Below are 17,302 nucleotides of genomic sequence, written 5' to 3'. Positions count from 1 at the left end.
GTTGGTAATTATATTTTCTCTCAGGATTTTGAAAATATATATTTTAAAGATGTATTAATTTGCTGCATTTTAATTGTTGCTAAGTAAGTAATCCTACTTATTCATAGTTTTGTTTCTGGTGGGGTATTTTTTTTTTTTGAAGTAAAAATTAACAAAAGTTATAAATACTTAATAAGATAATCAAAATATTCTCAAGGTATTTACATCTTATATGTTTCTCTGTGTGCATATAAATAATACATTATTGTATTTGATCCTATTATTCTTGAGGAAATTAGGATATTTAACCTTTTCTTTTTTTTTAACCTTTTCTTCTTGCTGTTTCCAGTATACTTCTCTAGACATGAGACACTTCTCTTTTTGATGATAATTCATGCTTATGGGTAATAGTAATATGTTTTTCTAAATTAAAGCTGTCTTGCTGTCTCTCATCATATGTTTTATTGACATTTTCCCATTTTAGATTGTTATTAACATGGCTGACTCTAGACATTGCTATTATTTTTAATAAGCTTAATTATTTTTAACAAAATACATAATTTATGTTTAACTGTACAGAAATGCCCTATGGAGAAATGCTGTCATTCCCAAGGATAAATTAATCTATCTTCCACCAAAACAATAAAATGTTCCTATTTGTACACAGTACTTACTTACCATGATTTTCATGGTGAGTGTTTTGTGTCTTGCAATTTCTTTAACTTTAAAAGCAATGCTAAACTAATATAAGCTAGAGTTTTTTTAAAAGTTAAACTTTTACCTCTTACATTATGATGAACATGAAAATTATATAGTTGAGCCATATGATTACTTTAAATTATTTGTTACATTATACCTATATATGTTATATTAATTACCCTAAAATGTCTCATTTAAATTTTTTTTCATTTAAAAATTTTATTATGTATTTATTTCTTATACTATGCAGCTCATGTTCAGAAAAATCTCTAGACATTTAACCTATTTTATCAAAGGTATAATGCTTCTGTTGTGTGAATCAGTTTACTGTGTGGGTATAGGGAGGCATTTCTCACACCAAGCCTGAGATTATACTCCTTGCCCCCAGAGAGACATAATTTTTTAAATATTTCAGATTTGGAAAGAAATAATTTCTTTTTTTTAAATATATTTTATTGATTTTTTACAGAGAGGAAGAGAGAGGGATAGAGAGTTAGAAACATCAATGAGAGAGAAACATCAATCAGCTGCCTCCTGCATGCTCCCCACTGGGGATGTGCCCGCAACCAAGGTACATGCTCTTGACCGGAATCGAACCTGGGACCCTTGAGTCCACAGGCTGACGCTCTATCCATTGAGCCAAACCAGTTCTGGCAGAAATAATTTCTTTATAAAAATAAAAACTAATTCCTAAACAGCTTTACTTTTTAAAAAAATATATATTTTTATTGATTTCAGAGAGGAAGGGAGAGGGAGAGAGAGATAGAAACATCAATGATGAGAGAGAATCATTGATTGGCTGCCTCCTGCCCACCCCCTACTGGGGGGCGGGGGGAATTGAGCCCACAACCCAGGCATGTGTCCTTGGCTGGAATCGAACCTGGGACCCTTTAGTCCACAGGCCGATGCTCTATCCACTGAGCCAAACCAGCTAGGGCAAACAGCTTTACTTTTTTACAAGATTTATTTTTAAAGAAATCCTGTTAGCTTTACTAGGGCATCTTTACAATATAAATATGAAATATGACTGATTTAAGCATAGACTGCAGGGTCTGAGTTATATTTTAGGACAATTTTCACTGACATATCTGAGTTATTACTTTGAAACTTTGCATTGTGCTGGTTGTTTAAATTTTTGAGTAGTGTTCGTATTCTACCATATCGAGAGAGATACTCTGCATTGAGCTTCTGTTGATTTGGAGTTGTACCATTGTGATGGTTGATATTAGTGGTTATGGAAAGAATGTTCTGTGGCCTCTTCTTCCTGCTAGACTGCATAAATTCCTTGTACTTGATTTAAAATAGGATAAATAAGTAGCAAAACTGGTGAAATAAGCAGGAAGCTGTGGCAGATACCTGGAATTTTTTTTTTTTTTAATCTTTTAAGAGCAACTATACTGAGAGGAAAAATGACTGAAAATGGCAGTTTCACTGGATGATTATAAAATTATTTTTTCTTTAGAAATCCTGATCTCAGTAGCATCGTGTGCCAGTTATGCTTTCAAAGCTGGTGTAACAATTACTGGCTCTTGTTACAATAGTGCTAGTCAATGTGAGTTAGCTCTGTGTGCAGAGGGCTATTCAACTGTGTCCTCTCCAAATGCTTGCATTTTGGAATAGCAGCCACTACATAGGGCAGAGCAGCAATCTATCCAGGTAAATGACGTATAAAAAGTGAACTATTTAAAACATATATTAGAAAATATAACCAGTTTATTTAAAGGATAGAACCATGACATATATTAAATCACTTTCTGAAAGACAACCAATTATTTACCTAAGAAAGATTTAAATTTTTATGTGAGTGGTTTTAAACCTTTGGCAATCTTGTAAAACCTATGGCCATCTTTTTTTGAATAATGTTCTAAAATGCATAAAGTAAGCCCTCGCCAGTTTGGCTCAGTGGATAGAGCATCAGCCTGTGGACTGAAAGGTCCCAGTTCGATTCTGGTCAAGGGCACGTGCCCAGGTTGCAGGTTCGATCCCTAGTAGGGGACGTGCAGGAGAGAGTCAGTCAGTGATTCTCTCTCATCACTGATGTTTCTCTCTCCCTCTCCCTTCCTCTCTAAAATCAATAAAAATAAAAATATATAAAATGCATAAAGTAAAATAAAGTACACAAGTAGGGTTGCAAAGGAAATTACTTACCTTGAAATACAGACCCCAGGTTAAGAAACCCAAAAAGGCACTAAAATGTTTTATGCATTGTAAATGGTTTTCCATTATTTCCCACATCTCAGTTGCTACTCTGTATTCAGAATTAATTATTTATGTTATCTTAAAATGAAAATTGACTAAGTGTAGGTTGTCAAGCTTTAAATTTCAATCACCTAAAAAACCTGCTATGAGACTGGGCGTTTCATGAGGCTTAGGCTTGGCTGCTTTCGATGCTCTCAGCAATTACTTAGTTCTTATCTAGTAAGAAGACCTGTCGTGGGAGCAGAAGTTACCTTGACCTTCTGTTGTGTAATCAGAATTTAAAATATGGCAGCTTTCCATTCCACTCACTGTGGTGGAGCATTTCAGGCATCTCTGCCTCCATCTGTGGTTCTTTTCATGTTTTACTTTTTAACAGACTTTCCATTTCACACAATGGAAATCATATAATTTATACTATTTATGAAATGAAGAGACAATGTAAGTAAAATTTAAAACTGATTATAGTCTTCAAACAACTTTTTCACTAAAAAGATATATTTTTGAGGGATATTTCCTAAGGAGTGACCCGTTTGCTTTATAGATAGCAGAACCATTTAAAGGACAAAGAACATAGCAACACAATTTAAATGATTCCCTGGATTTCACTCACAATGATATATTCCAGTTATTAAAAATATAGTGTCAAAGAAGTGAAGGTGTGTATCTCTTAACATTTCACTTTTCACTTGGAAAAATTGCTTGATAGAATCAGAATAAATCAAATTTTGTATAAATAAATTAAATAGCCTGAATTTCTGTTTGGGTAGTCATAGATGTTCCACTAAGTTTTGTTACTATATGTTTTATAATGAGATAGTTCAATTATTAACTAGGAAATGTGAAAATAATATAAATATTAATACTGTTTAAAAATAGGTTTTTAAGGAATCTTAAGAATGTATATCCCTTTGATTCTGGTTATCTATTGTGATAAATATATTCATAGGTATGTACACCAATAATCTAACAAATTATTGAGCATATTAATTTCTAAAAGAAGTGTTTTCTCTAAAATAGTTATTTTTTAAGAATAATAATAGAATTGTGAGTTTTTAAACTACCATGTTGCCTTTTTCCCTCTTTTTGACAAGTAATTGAATATTGTATATGTATTTAATCTCAGCTTTTTGGCATTTTCTGGATACACATATAAAAATATCTAGGAAATAAAGCATATTATGGTACATGGACTTCAAAATATTTAAAAACTATTTGACTTATATATTACCCTTGAATAAAAGTGTCAGATAATGATAAGATTCATTGTAGAATAAACCCAGTATTCACTTCCTACAATGTTATTTAATCTATTGATCTGAAATTGTATACCTTATAATTAATTACATATGGGAAATTGTGTTCTTTCTTATTTAATTTTAAATTGTTTGCATTTCTTTACAAAAAATAAGACTGAGAGAATTTATAGGTAAAGTGGACATCCTTGATACATTGGTCATGAGGGAGACTAATTCTTGCTTTACCATCTACACTAATAAAAGAGAAAGATGCAAATTGACTGTACCTTTGTGCCACCCACCAGCCAATCAGGAGTGAGTATGCAAATTAACCCAACAAAGATGATGGATTAATTTGCATATGCAGGTGCCCAATGGTCGGGGGACAGGACGCTTGCGTCATTGCCATGGCAATGACGCAGGCGTTCTGCACCACCCCCAGCCTCTCAGGGCCTCCGAGCAGCGTGGGAAGGCAGGAAGGCGGCTCCGGGCTGGAGCGAAGGCAGTGCCGGCAGCCAGGGGAAGGAACGCCCATTCTTGCACGAATCTTCATGCATCGGGCCTCTAGTTTATAATATATAAGCATTACCATTTCTGTGGTTACAACTAGATGGGGAGGTAATAGTTTGATTTGCAGTGTATTTTAGATTATGTATTATTTAGAGTTCTAGAGTCAAAGTTAGTATTTTTAGGGTTGGCTCACTGAAAATGGGGTTTGCATTAGAAAGCATTCATTGGCCACATGTTAGATATAAAAGCATTATGATAGATTCCAGGGCTAAAAAAAGAAATCAACAATGGTAGATTCCTCTCAGCAAGGATCAGGACTTGATGTTGATTTATTTGTGGTCAAAGTGATCACATTGTTTCAGAACCATTATTATTTCAGTCAGTTCATACCCATTCAGAATTGTATAGGTTGGCAGCACTGAATTGCACTGAGATAGATGTCAGAGATTGGCTGATTCACCAGTTTTCTATCCAGTGGTTTTTCTTGTAGACCGTGGTTAAATATGGCTACAGACTGCAAAGTAGCTCTGTTTTCTTAGAACATCTGGATCCTTCTGTTTGAATGTTCAGGTGTATCAGTACACTATGATTGTGTTGAAAATATTTTCATATCTTATTTGGTGTAATAAACAGCCTTAGGGGTTTACTGAGAATAGTGCTTATCTAGTTTTCCCCCATTCTTTTGAAAATGTTAGAAAAATGCATTGAATTCTTTTAAAGTAGAATATTTTCCATATTTCACATATTCCAAAGGGAATTCACTTCGCAAAGCAGGCAATTTTGTTTGTCTTTGAGCATAACTGACCAACTCCTGTTTATCTTCACTGGGAATTGCTATTTAAGGCAGATTTGGGTTCCTTTGGAAATCTTAAACATTTAGTGAGAATTTGCTCAGCATATGTTGGGGAAGAGAATTTTTTTTTCTTACATACGCAGTGATTTTAAACAATTACTTTTTTTTTTTCAAAATCAATTTGATGCATCATAACCAAATAGCAGAAAGGCACTAAAGATCGACTGAGCTGCTCTTTGACTAACGTTTCAGGGATTGTGAAGCAGCAGATAGACAGCCCTATCACAGATCCAGATCAACAGAACAGCGGCCAGTCCTAGAGCGGACCACCGCCCGCTCCAGATCCACTGAGCGACCCGACACAAACCTCATGAGGTCGATGCCTTCATTAATGACCGGAAGATCTGCCCCTCCTTCACCTGCCTTATCGAGGTGAAAGATAAATCCATCAGACTAACTTCCCCTTTGCCCCACCAGCACACCATTTTATTTTCCCAGCAGCTAACTGGTCTCTTCTATCATCCTTGGCTGATCACTAATAACAATCAATACTAACCTTTTCCGTGTAAGCACACTATTTATATTCAGCGGATATAATAGTGTGTGGCTACCATTGTAAAACGTTTAACTGTCCTGACTGCATTTGTTTTGTGATTTCTCATTTATCAGTAGTCCTGGGTAAATCCCCACATAACGCACCTCATGACTACCATGTTCTCGTACACAATGAGAAATTGTTTGTCTTCATTAGACATCACTGTTGGAATAGTCATCATAGTGACAAAACTAGATTTTTTAGTTTCTTTCTATCAATACTAATATCATGTATTACCCATTACCTTCTTTAGCTGAATGTTGAATTGTGCAGGGTTTTATTTGTAGTTTCATCAGATATTTTCTAATGAAGTGTTATCTATTATAAGCCTGAGTAAAAAGCTCTTTGGATCAAGGGAGAGAGGTTAGAGTGAAGAGTTTGAAATCTGGTAGAAAGAAATGTCAGACATTACCTTTTATTTTTTTGAGCTGCAGAATTCTCCTCTTACTTTTGTATGAATTTACATGAATAATCCCATGGCTTTTACTGTAGGATTCTCCGTGCATGTATCTGTGTATGTACGCATATAACACAAAAGTTTAAACATCTTTGGCTGTTTAGATAATCATTCAAATATCCATATTGTGTCTTACTTTCCTAACCTTTTAATCAGCAGCTAAACCTCTTTTAAAATTGCATTTATACAGCTATCATGTGAAGCAAATGTATTAAGAGTATTTAACTCATTATATTGAAAGTGAATATTAATGTGTATTTCGTAGGTCTCATCCTCGTACTGGGTCTGTCCAAACAAGCCCATCAAGCACTCCAGTGGCAGGACGAAGGGGCCGGCAACTTCCACAACTTCCACCAAAGGGAACCCTGGAGAGAAGTAAGTTTTATTTCTAATTGTGTCATGTAGGAAATGCACATGGAAGCTAAGGTGAACCAAGATTCTTTTTGTCCTACCTTCCTTAGTTTTCTTCTTTGGTTAATTGAATGCCTGAGCTGCATTTGCTAGTAATTACATATTATGTATTTTTCATTTAAAATGTGTACTATTTGCAGATAAAATAACCTATTACTGCTCTGGCACATTTTACAAATTTGAATTAATGCATTTTAAGAAGTAAATGTAATGCTCTTGTTTAACAAGCAGTTAGATGATATAGCTTTGCTACAGCTAAGTTTATGTAATTGTTGATAGTTACATAAAGTTTATTAGTAACTAGCCAAATCAATTTTCACATACTGCAAAGGACTGGTTAGCTGATGCACAACAATGGTGATCCTTCTCAAAACTGGAGTACCAGAAAAAGGTAATCATGAATATGCAAAGAAAGATGCATGTTGTACTGATATTTTTAATACGTATTTTTTAATACTTTAAAATTTTTGCCTAAGAGGCATTACTTGCTCACACACAGGTAAACATACCCCCCCCCCATCTATAAATTCTTGGTTAAAGGACCTCTAAAAGCATGGGATGATAGAATATAATAATTTTTATTGTTATTTTTTAAATGGTCCCTTTATATGGTAACTGGATGCTCTGTACAAAAATAAAAAAATTAAGTCACCGTTTTACTTTTCTTTAATTGATGATGCATTCTGTACCTTTGGAAATTTCTGTTGTTTTTAACCCCTGTGCTTTGGTTCCCTTCTTTGTTTTGTTTTTATTTTGTTTTTCCTAGACAATGGAGTCAAGGAGATAGAACCTTGTGAAGGTCTGTACATAAAGGAGGGTTTGTTTTGTGCTGACAGCCTTTCTGGGGGGCTTCGTAAGCAAAAAATAAACCCAACTGCAATTGATGTCCTTCCGTTGTATAGACCTTTATGTAAAATTATCTTGTTATGTGATTTCTGGTAAAGTATTTGGCATTTTACGTAGAAATGATGACCAGGAGTTAAATTTTTTGATCCAGTCAAAAAAGACTGCAAAGAGTTTAACTTCTTTTAAATGGCAAGATAAAATTTCCTCTTTTTAAAAAATTCAATTTGCCTTTTAAGCAGAATTCTGTTTTGTGCAAGACTTCAACCAAAGGTATCAATTGCAATCTGTGTTTATGTCATTGAGGATGTACACCTAGTCTAGTTGTAGTTATCATCCTCATTTCATTTCGTATTTATGGTGATCTTTAATTCTTAAATTTGGCTTTCTAGAAGAGGACTTTGTTGAATTAGATAATGTTTGTGGTTTGCATTTCTTCCATCATTTTTCATGTTGTAGCAAGACTGTTTACAGTATAGCCAAGTTAAATATCTGCAGGTTTATTGTCACAGTACATTATGACTCAAGAGAATATACTGAGTCATGATATATGGCGTGTCATGCATTTACTAGGACAATAAAACATTTCTCTGCTAATTATACAATTCTGAAAATGACTTTGTAACTTTAAAGAATTAATGGTTTTATTTACTGAATAATCTCCAGCACATAGAATAATGCCTGGCACATTGTAGTCCCTCAATCAATATTTGTTGAATGAATGCATGAAATGTTTATATAAAAACTGAACAACTTACTGAACAACTACTTGAAATAGTGTATAACGCACCACTACAATAATCTTGTTATTCTCTACATACTTATATTCAGATTCAGATTCCATAACCTGCTTGTAACGAATTCTCAGCTGCATTGCTTTTAGGCAGCAATACTTTTATTGCCCTATTTGACTTGTTCTTGTTGTAGTTGGATGACTTACCAGCTTTCATTTTGTGGTTATTTGTGTTTGCTTTGTGCCATAATTTTTAACAACTCACTGCTTTTGTGACTAAATGGTCTGTTATGCAGCCTGATAAAAGATTTCAGCAGCATTTCTATACTTCTCAATTATTTGCATAAGAATGGGGTATGTCGTTTTAAAAGTACTTTCCATAAGGAAAGTTCTATAATATGTATAGAATTTTGGTCATTCCAAGGTAGAATTTTGATGCTATTTGATGACATATGAAGCCAGAAACATAGTTCATGTGACATTTTTTTGTAAATTTAATAAAGTTTATAGCAATCAAATATTAAAATATGAATAGCTACATTCTTTTTAATAATAAATACAGTATACCAGAAAACTGACATGGAGCCGATACTGCAAATCAGGATTGAGGAAGTTTAAAATTTTTTTTTAATTTATTTATTGATTTTAGAGAGAGAAGAAGAAAAGGGAAGAAAGGAAGGAAAGAGGGAGGGAGGGAGGGAAGGAAGGAAGGAAGGAAGGAAGGAAGGAAGGAAGGAAGGAAGGAAGGAAGGAAGGAAGGAAGGAAAGAAATAAACAGGGAAGAGTGCTTTGCTGTTCCACTTCCATGCGTTCATTGGTTGATTCTTATATGTGCCCTGCCTGGGGATCGAACCCACCCCCTTGACGTACTGGAATGATGCCCTAACCAACTGAGCTACCTCGTCAGGGCATAGGAAATTTCTAATGGGCTTCTCAGCAAACATTCTATTTATTATCTGTTTTCTGCCCTATATCATTTTTTAAAACCACAGTTTTCCTTTAATGTCCCTGATTGTGGCTTTTCCATTTTTATAAATAAGAGAGGAGAGCCAAAACCTCCCTTATTCTTTCCAATTTCAAATAAACGGGTTTTTGTGTGGTTTATTTTGCTTAAAAGTATGAATGGTTTTAACAGTGTTTTTATAAATGTTGATATAAAGACCAGTAGATATATGATTGTGTGATTTTCGTTAGCTTTAAAGGAGATATATATCTCTTTAGATCTTCAACTCCTAACTGAAGTAAAAGGGACATAACTGAAAATAGAGTATCAACTGATAGTCTAACAAATTATGTTTGGATTCTCTCTAAAAAGTTATAAGAAGTTATCATTTAATTGCATTCTTTTCGAATTAAAGTAATGACATTTTTATTTTGTAATCCTGTTCAGCACCTAAAGAATTAGCAAGTCTTAATTTAATTCTTTTTTATTTTGGTTGTTATATTTCAGTCTATTAATGAAATTAATTTAAAACTATATATATATATATATATGTATATATATATATATATATATATATATATATATATATATATATATATTCATCTTGATGGTGGTATAGCATTAATCATCCCTTTGTCTGAGAACCAGAAAAAATAGAAACAATATAATGAAAGTACAGTGTAATAAACAACTGTAAGGCATTACTAATATATTTTTACTTTCCCCTAACTTTGATATAGTGGCATTTTGTAAAAATAAAAGAGTTTATAATCTCATATTTTTTCTCTAGAAGAAAAGTTATATAGTTTTATTTTTATAAGAATGCTTCAAGTCAGTAGACAGATTTTTACACAGTTATCACCATTGCTAATATTTTAGGGGCCACAATTTCTCTTTTACAAATCAAAGTGATTATAAAAGGAGATTGATCATTTATTACAGGTATATTTATTTGCTTACATAACACATCAGAAACTTGTTTAAAATAATCTTAGTCTTTTAATAATCACTAATATATCATGAATAATTTGAAATGTTTTGTTTCACTTGAGAGTAACAAACATATATATCTGGTCTTTTTCTTTTTTTACTTTTACAAAAGCAGAAGTTAATGAAGAAACTGGGCAAGCGGAAGAGCAGGGGGGAGAGGAGCAGGGAGTCGAGGTCAAGGCAGGTCTGTCTGTGTGTCTAAACTAAATGACTGGGTGTTTTAGAAGTCTGACTTTGCATTTCTAAATTCATAAGTGTACAAGAAAGAACAGATTGTTTCCCAGTACTAATTTTAAAGTAAATTACCTAATTTTAAATGGAGAGATATTATATAAGCTATCTAGGTAATTTAACTGAATACTTAATTCACCCATTTGAACATTATCCTAATGTTTAATCAAACTAAAATTAGAGGCCGTGCTTCTGACCATGATTTGCACTTATCTTTTACCCCAGCTTTACATTCAGTTCATTTATTTATTCAAAAATGTCAATTGAGTACCTGCTGAAATGCTACATTTTACCTTGTGTTTACACTGAGCAGAGGTACATTGAAGTCTTCGCCTCTCTTTGAAGAATTTTGATTTTGTGGAGGCAAATTACAAGTGAATGTAGGGTAGAATATAAACTCCAAGTTTTAATTATTAAAACTTTTAGAGACTATCATAATTTTATCCATAAAATTTTCCCTCTAAAATAATTAAAATTAACTGTAGGTACCTTTTCTTCATCTCAGTTCAATATTACTTTAATGTTTATTGATCATTATAATTTCTTCCTTAAGAGTCCTCCTTCTCCATGGTTATGGAGAGAACTTCATTTTGTTTTTTTAAGTCCCTATTACACTTAAATGTCATAATTTTGTCACTTTCTTTGTCAGAATTTTTCTGAAATGATAAAACTTAAAATAACATATAATCAGTAAATACTTTTATATACTTCTTTTATCCAATATATACTATTTTAATTTGAAACTCAGAGTTGAATCCTAATCATACCTAAGCTGTTGTTTAAAAAAAACTTCTTTCTAATTTCTTTGAACAATGCAGAATATCTTTAAATCTAATTTTATCATTTTTCACTCATCATTTTTTATTCATGGATAGTAGAGGGTATTTTATGTTTCTTTTATTCTGTCCTTTAACACTGTGCAAGCAGTGCCATTATGTAAGTTGTGCATGCAACATATTCTCATGGATACATTTTTTAATGGTGTGTGTAGTTTAAGACAGAAGACTTCGTAAGCGGCAGTTGCTAATTAATCGTAACTATTTTTAATGTCGTACAGATGAGAAAAATCAGCAGAGTACTTCTGATAATGAAAGCAAAGGCAAGTTTAGATGCATGGTTATGGAAATGCATAACTATCTCTGTTACGAATTTCTAGTATACGGACTACTAGAAAGTCACACCTCTTTTATTTTCCTGAAATGCTATAGGAATAACATTTTTATGAATACTGTAAGAATGACCTTTATTTTAATTTAGCTTTGCAGTTAATGTTTTCATATTGCTCATTCCTATATATCATAAACTACTAGTTCATAGGAATAGTGAAAGGCTTTCATTCTGCTCATCACTTAGTTGCCATAGTAAAGTCATTTTTTTTTTTTAGGATATCGTTTGGGGACTTTAGCAGTAGTTAATATCACTTCTACTTGTTTTAACTTCACTAAGATAAAGAAGCCCATTTGTTGAACTAGTTTGTTGCCTATACTTTATTTTCAAAATTAAGTTTTTGAATTACACCAATTCTTAAATTAGCATAAAACCAAAGCTATAATCTTCCTAACTTTATAACATGACTCATTATTCCTCATTTTATCTGTATTTTTATCACTTTTCTTATAGGATAGGAAGGACATGCTTTACTCTTGTGTTCATCAGTGAGGTGTCCTGTTTAGTGCATGGATTTGCTTCCTAGTGTGTGACGTCATCTTTTGTGGTGTGCTTGACTTTTATTTGGGTTGTTAATGACATTAAGAATTAATCAGTCTTGTCTGTTTTCAATGTTATAAAGACAATGAGGGAGAAACTCCAAGCCCACCTAATAATGGGGAAAAAGGCAAGTGTAATATGAAGTGAATTGTGCCTTTCTACATATTAAACATTCAGTATTGACTTGTGATGTGCATGAATATGCTCTTCTAAATTAAAAAAGCATAAGTACAACTATTAGTGCCAACTTAAGTTATCCAGTATTTAATGTCTGCTGTTTTACAATATATTTCTGAATGTGAAATTTGTCTTAAAATACTTACCTTATTATTGGATTACAGTAAAATTCATTTCTATTGAAATATATGGCATTAAAATCAGAAGTTTTGCTTTGATGATAATGTTAAGGAATAAGATTCTAAGGAAAATAGTAATAATGTTATGTATTTAGAAAAACAGAACATAGATTTTTTTAAATTCAGAATTGTTTTAAAATTAAATGAATTTTAAAACATTTCAAAGCAGAATTTTAAAGTAGATAAGGAAATGAACTTTACGTGATGTCATCTTTTGTGGTGTGCTTGATTTCTATTTGGGTCATTCATGACATTAATATTAATCACTCTTATCTGTTTTCAATGTTACAAAGACAATGAGGGAGAAACACCAAGTCCACCTAATAATGGGAAAAAAGGCAAGTGTCACAAATATTTATAACATTTGTAGATACTTCACAGTTCTATACACACAAATTAATATATTGTATAGGCGAGTAGAAAAGATGATTGATTTTAATAGTTAGACTTAGTTTTCCTATAACTATTGATGACTTAATTCTGTAACTACCCCAACCAAGTTTTCTCAAAAACAGTAGGACTGTGTATGTTTCGTAGTGATTGATAATAAAATATAACTACACACATTGATTTAGAATGTTAGCATTTAAAATATTTACTTAAAAAATCAACATCTAAAATTTCTCTATATTATAACAGTTTACCCTTGTTATTTGGCCAGATCAAGAAATGAATAGTTTTATCCTTTAGGAATGTAGTTGAAATGTCCTTCAGTCTTGAATATATTTTTTCTTCTCCATTTTCATCTTTTATAAAAAATGTCTATAATGTTACATGTGAAATCTAATTAGCACTAAAATACAATCATTTTTCTTATTGTGGAATGTTAATTATTCATTAACACTTCATGTATAAAATTCTTAAAACTGCTATGATATAAAAAGGCAAGAATAATATGACAAAAGAAGTAAAATCAAATCAAGCATTATAAAATATGAATATTCTCTTTAAAACAAAAAATTAAATGAACTCTCAATGTATATTTACATATTTGTCACTTTTATCTATTTCTTGACCTCTATGATTTTCACTTTCCATCTGTGAAAGGATATGTTTGGATGTACTTAAATATATGTCAGTGATCTGAAAGAGTAAATATATATTCTTAAATGTTCAATTACTAGGGTATAACAAACTTTAAGAACATCTAATGCCATTTTATATTTTAAGTGCATTCAAATGTATCAGTCTGTTCTCTGCTTCAAATGAAGTCATTGTCCTGGCCCATTTGGCTCAGTGGACAGAGCATCGGCCTGCAGACTGAAGGGTCCTGGGTTAGATCCTGGTCCAGAGCCCATACCTCAGTTACAGGTTTGATCCCCGGCCTGGCATGGGGGAGGCAGCCAATCAATGTGTCTCTCTTACATCGATGTTTCTCTCTCTCTGTCTCTCCCCTTCCCTTCCACTCTCTCTAAAAATCAATGGAAAAATATCCTCGGGTGAAGATTAACAAGAAAAAAACCAAAATCCTGAAGACATTAAGTTAATGAATTTAGCTGATGAGGTACTCTCAGCAGGGCTTTTTTTTCTTTCTTTTTCTTTTTTTTACATCTAGTTGGCCCTGAATGCTATTAAATCTTTGACCTATAGACTATTCTGCTGTCTTATTGCTTCCTTTGATCTTGCAAGTAAAGGTTCTACTGACAGTGATTATTGGGGCCTCAGTCACACAGTCATCATTAATTTATTTTTTATGATTTATATAAAAATTCTTTCCACTGCAAAACATCACGATTGTTCATGTAGACCAATCCTACTTGTGACATAGTTGGACCTAGAAAGGAGGTAATGAATAAAAATTTGAAAGATGAGAACTCTATATTTATATATGCTTTCATTTTTATTTAGTATAACCTTTTGATTATCTACCGATAATTAAGGTATCTAATATATCCTCTTGCTGTTTTCTTTTGGAAGAGATAAATTTACTGTTCATTTTAAACCTCACCGAGAGTTCCTGAGTAAGACTCCAAAGGTTAAAGGGATGTTACTATGTTCCTACTTCTACTGTATATTCAGAGTAAAAAGTAACTGTAAATTGCAGCTATAATCATGTCCGAGCATTGGGTAGAGAGGTAGACTGAACACCATCCTCTTCTGATTTAAAATGCAAAGAGAGAGAGAGAGAGAGAGATTGTAGCAAAACCAAGTAAAGAAAGTCCTTGAAGCAGGAGAGAATCATCAGTAACGTGAAATGATCACTACTAGGAAGTCACCGTGGTAACCTGCACTAAGAGCAGTTTTGGTGGAGTCAGAGGAGGTAAAAGCGATTAGAGGGATTTAAAAGAAGTGGAGAGACCCTGGCCAGTAGCTCAGTTGGTCAGGGCGTCGTCTCAATGGTGGACTTAACACCATCCTCTCAGTTCAGTCCCGATCCCCGGTCAGGGCACATATAAGAATCAACCAATAAATGCATGAATAAGTGGAACAAGAAAATCAATGTTTCTCTCCCTCTCTCTCTAAAATGAATAAATACATAAAAATTTATTTTAAAAAAATGGTGGAGAGAAATGGAGACAGTGCAAGTTTGGCTGTAAAAGGCAGAAAAATAAAAATTTAGAGTTGAGGGGAGCGATCAGGAGAACTGAATACTTGAAGGAAACTGTGTTCAGTCTTTGTCTTCTAAATTGAGATGTCAGTTCACTAGTTGGAGCCATCTGGCCCTGAGCCATCTGCCTGTAGTTTACCAGGGCACAGTGTTCTGTGGTGTAACCCCTAGATTCAGAGTCAAGACTTTTAGCTTTGGAAGGACCCTTAAAATCTTTTAATAACACGACTTTCCTTGACTGATAAAGCACAGAGTTCTAGAGCCTAACTTCCTCTTACCCACATAGTAGCAGGTCTCTAGTCCTGACACCCAATCTCAGGACTTGTTAATGTTAAACATGCATTAAACATTAAACACGCATGTCTTTTCAAATGAATGGCATTCCCCTTGCATGGGTTCCAACCATTTATTTTTAGCTGTTAGCTAATGGTTTGGTTCAGTTCAGCCATTATCTGCTGATTTCAGTGTATTGTACTAGGTTGCAATTGACGATGCAATGATGAAACAGATATATTCCCTGCTTTGGGGGAGTAATAACATAATGAAAATAGCTGATAAAACATATAGCATGTCACTTACCTAAAGTGTCTTAAGACTGTGATATATATTCAGAACCAACTTTATAACAAACAGGTAAGTTTTCAGGAGGGTCTGGGTAGATTTTCAGCCCAAAATATTTATCCCACTATTTGTTATATGACTTTATATTCTGCTAGTCTCTGGTGGCTTAATTATTTTAATAATATAAAGCTTTAAGCTTTCCAGACACTGAAATGTGAATGTTTCTGAGGGGACGGACCCGAGCTGTTAGCACATACACCTTTTCATGGGAGGCAAGTTAGAGCCTGTGAGTGGAGAAAGCTGGATGTGGGGGGAGGGATCTTAAAATGTGGTAGAACACTGGGTACCGTGGAGGGATGGTAATGGCAGACGCTGTCTTGAACTAACCCCAGGTTCACTCTAAATAACATTGCTTGCTGTGCAGATATGCTATAAGTTTACTTTTTAAAAAATGTTGGTATATTTAAATTGCTTAGAACAATACTTGTCACATAATAAGTACTATGTATGTGTTAGCTATCATTACTATTATTTCTTAGTGATGTCTTGCTATAAATTCGAAAACTTTAGATTTACAGCCAGATTAAGCCTGATTGTGATCATCACTCTGAACCAGTTATTCAGTACATGTTGTTAAGTAGTGTCTAGGAAATTAGTGCTCTGGATCAAGTAACTTGCATAAGAAACAATTCCAAGGGGGAAATGAATTGAATTGAATGGCAATATAAGATACTGCATAATGTTCTAATACAGTTAATTGTACATGTTTCAATATGTGTATGAAAATCAATATGAAACTATTTAGAATAATTTTCTCTCAGTCAGAGAACTGTTTATATCAGTAGGACTTTCCAGGTTTATAGTATCTAGAGAATGACATTGAAGTCAGTACTTGGGTCATGAGCTCAGTTCTACTGCGAAGTTTATGGCCTCTGGCAAGGCTTTCATTCTGTGGACCTCAGTTCCTTCTTCTGTAAGTAAAATATTCCCTAAGGACTTTAACACAATAAGTGTTTTTGGATATGTGGCTAAGAATGTCAAAAGTCTCTAATAGTTTTGTTTCCAACCTATGGTTTATGTTGTTGTTGGTTGGTTGGTTGGTTTTAGAAAACTTAACAGATACAACCTCCTAATTTGCTGTTAGTGGGTGAACACTGTTGGGATTGTAGACTAAACCCTACCAAGTTGCCTATTAAAAAGTCATGTGCCTAAAGATGCATAATGAGACTAAAGGGAAATATTTTGACCCTTTCAGCCTTAATGTACAGTTGCCTACATTATTTCAAATATAGATAACCTTATATATAAGAAAGAAAGGGAGAGAGGAAGGAAGGGTGAAAAAAGGGGGAAAACTGGTTTACAAAGGAACCAAAAGTGATAATTTTAATGGTCTTAGTAACGATGCTTGCTTCTGTAGGCATTCTAGGAGTTGGATACCATTTAGGGTGGTAGGATTTGCAGATCCTCATTTTACTTTTCTCCTCCTCCTGCTCATTTTATTTCTTCTATACT

General features: G+C 33.3%; 1 protein-coding gene across 50 annotated transcripts in view; it reads left to right on the top strand.

The window, feature by feature from the left end:
- RIMS2 (regulating synaptic membrane exocytosis 2) overlaps nucleotides 1-17,302 on the top strand; it is a 341,566-nt gene that overhangs the window by 194,309 nt on the left and 129,955 nt on the right. For 26 of the 50 annotated variants that reach the window (XM_059671962.1, XM_059671979.1, XM_059671964.1 and 23 more), the window contains 2 exons: nucleotides 5,668-5,847; nucleotides 6,733-6,842. In XM_059671962.1, coding sequence (XP_059527945.1) covers nucleotides 5,668-5,847; nucleotides 6,733-6,842 — 290 coding nt within the window. Of the gene's footprint in view, nucleotides 1-5,667; nucleotides 5,848-6,732; nucleotides 6,843-7,644; nucleotides 7,678-17,302 lie in introns of all 50 variants that reach the window. The other 24 variants (XM_059671970.1, XM_059671942.1, XM_059671945.1 and 21 more) reach the window with 3 other exon arrangements.

Source organism: Myotis daubentonii, chromosome 17 (assembly GCF_963259705.1).
Source record: "Myotis daubentonii chromosome 17, mMyoDau2.1, whole genome shotgun sequence".
Lineage (NCBI taxonomy): Eukaryota > Metazoa > Chordata > Mammalia > Chiroptera > Vespertilionidae > Myotis > Myotis daubentonii.
This window is presented reverse-complemented; position numbering and strand designations above follow the sequence as displayed.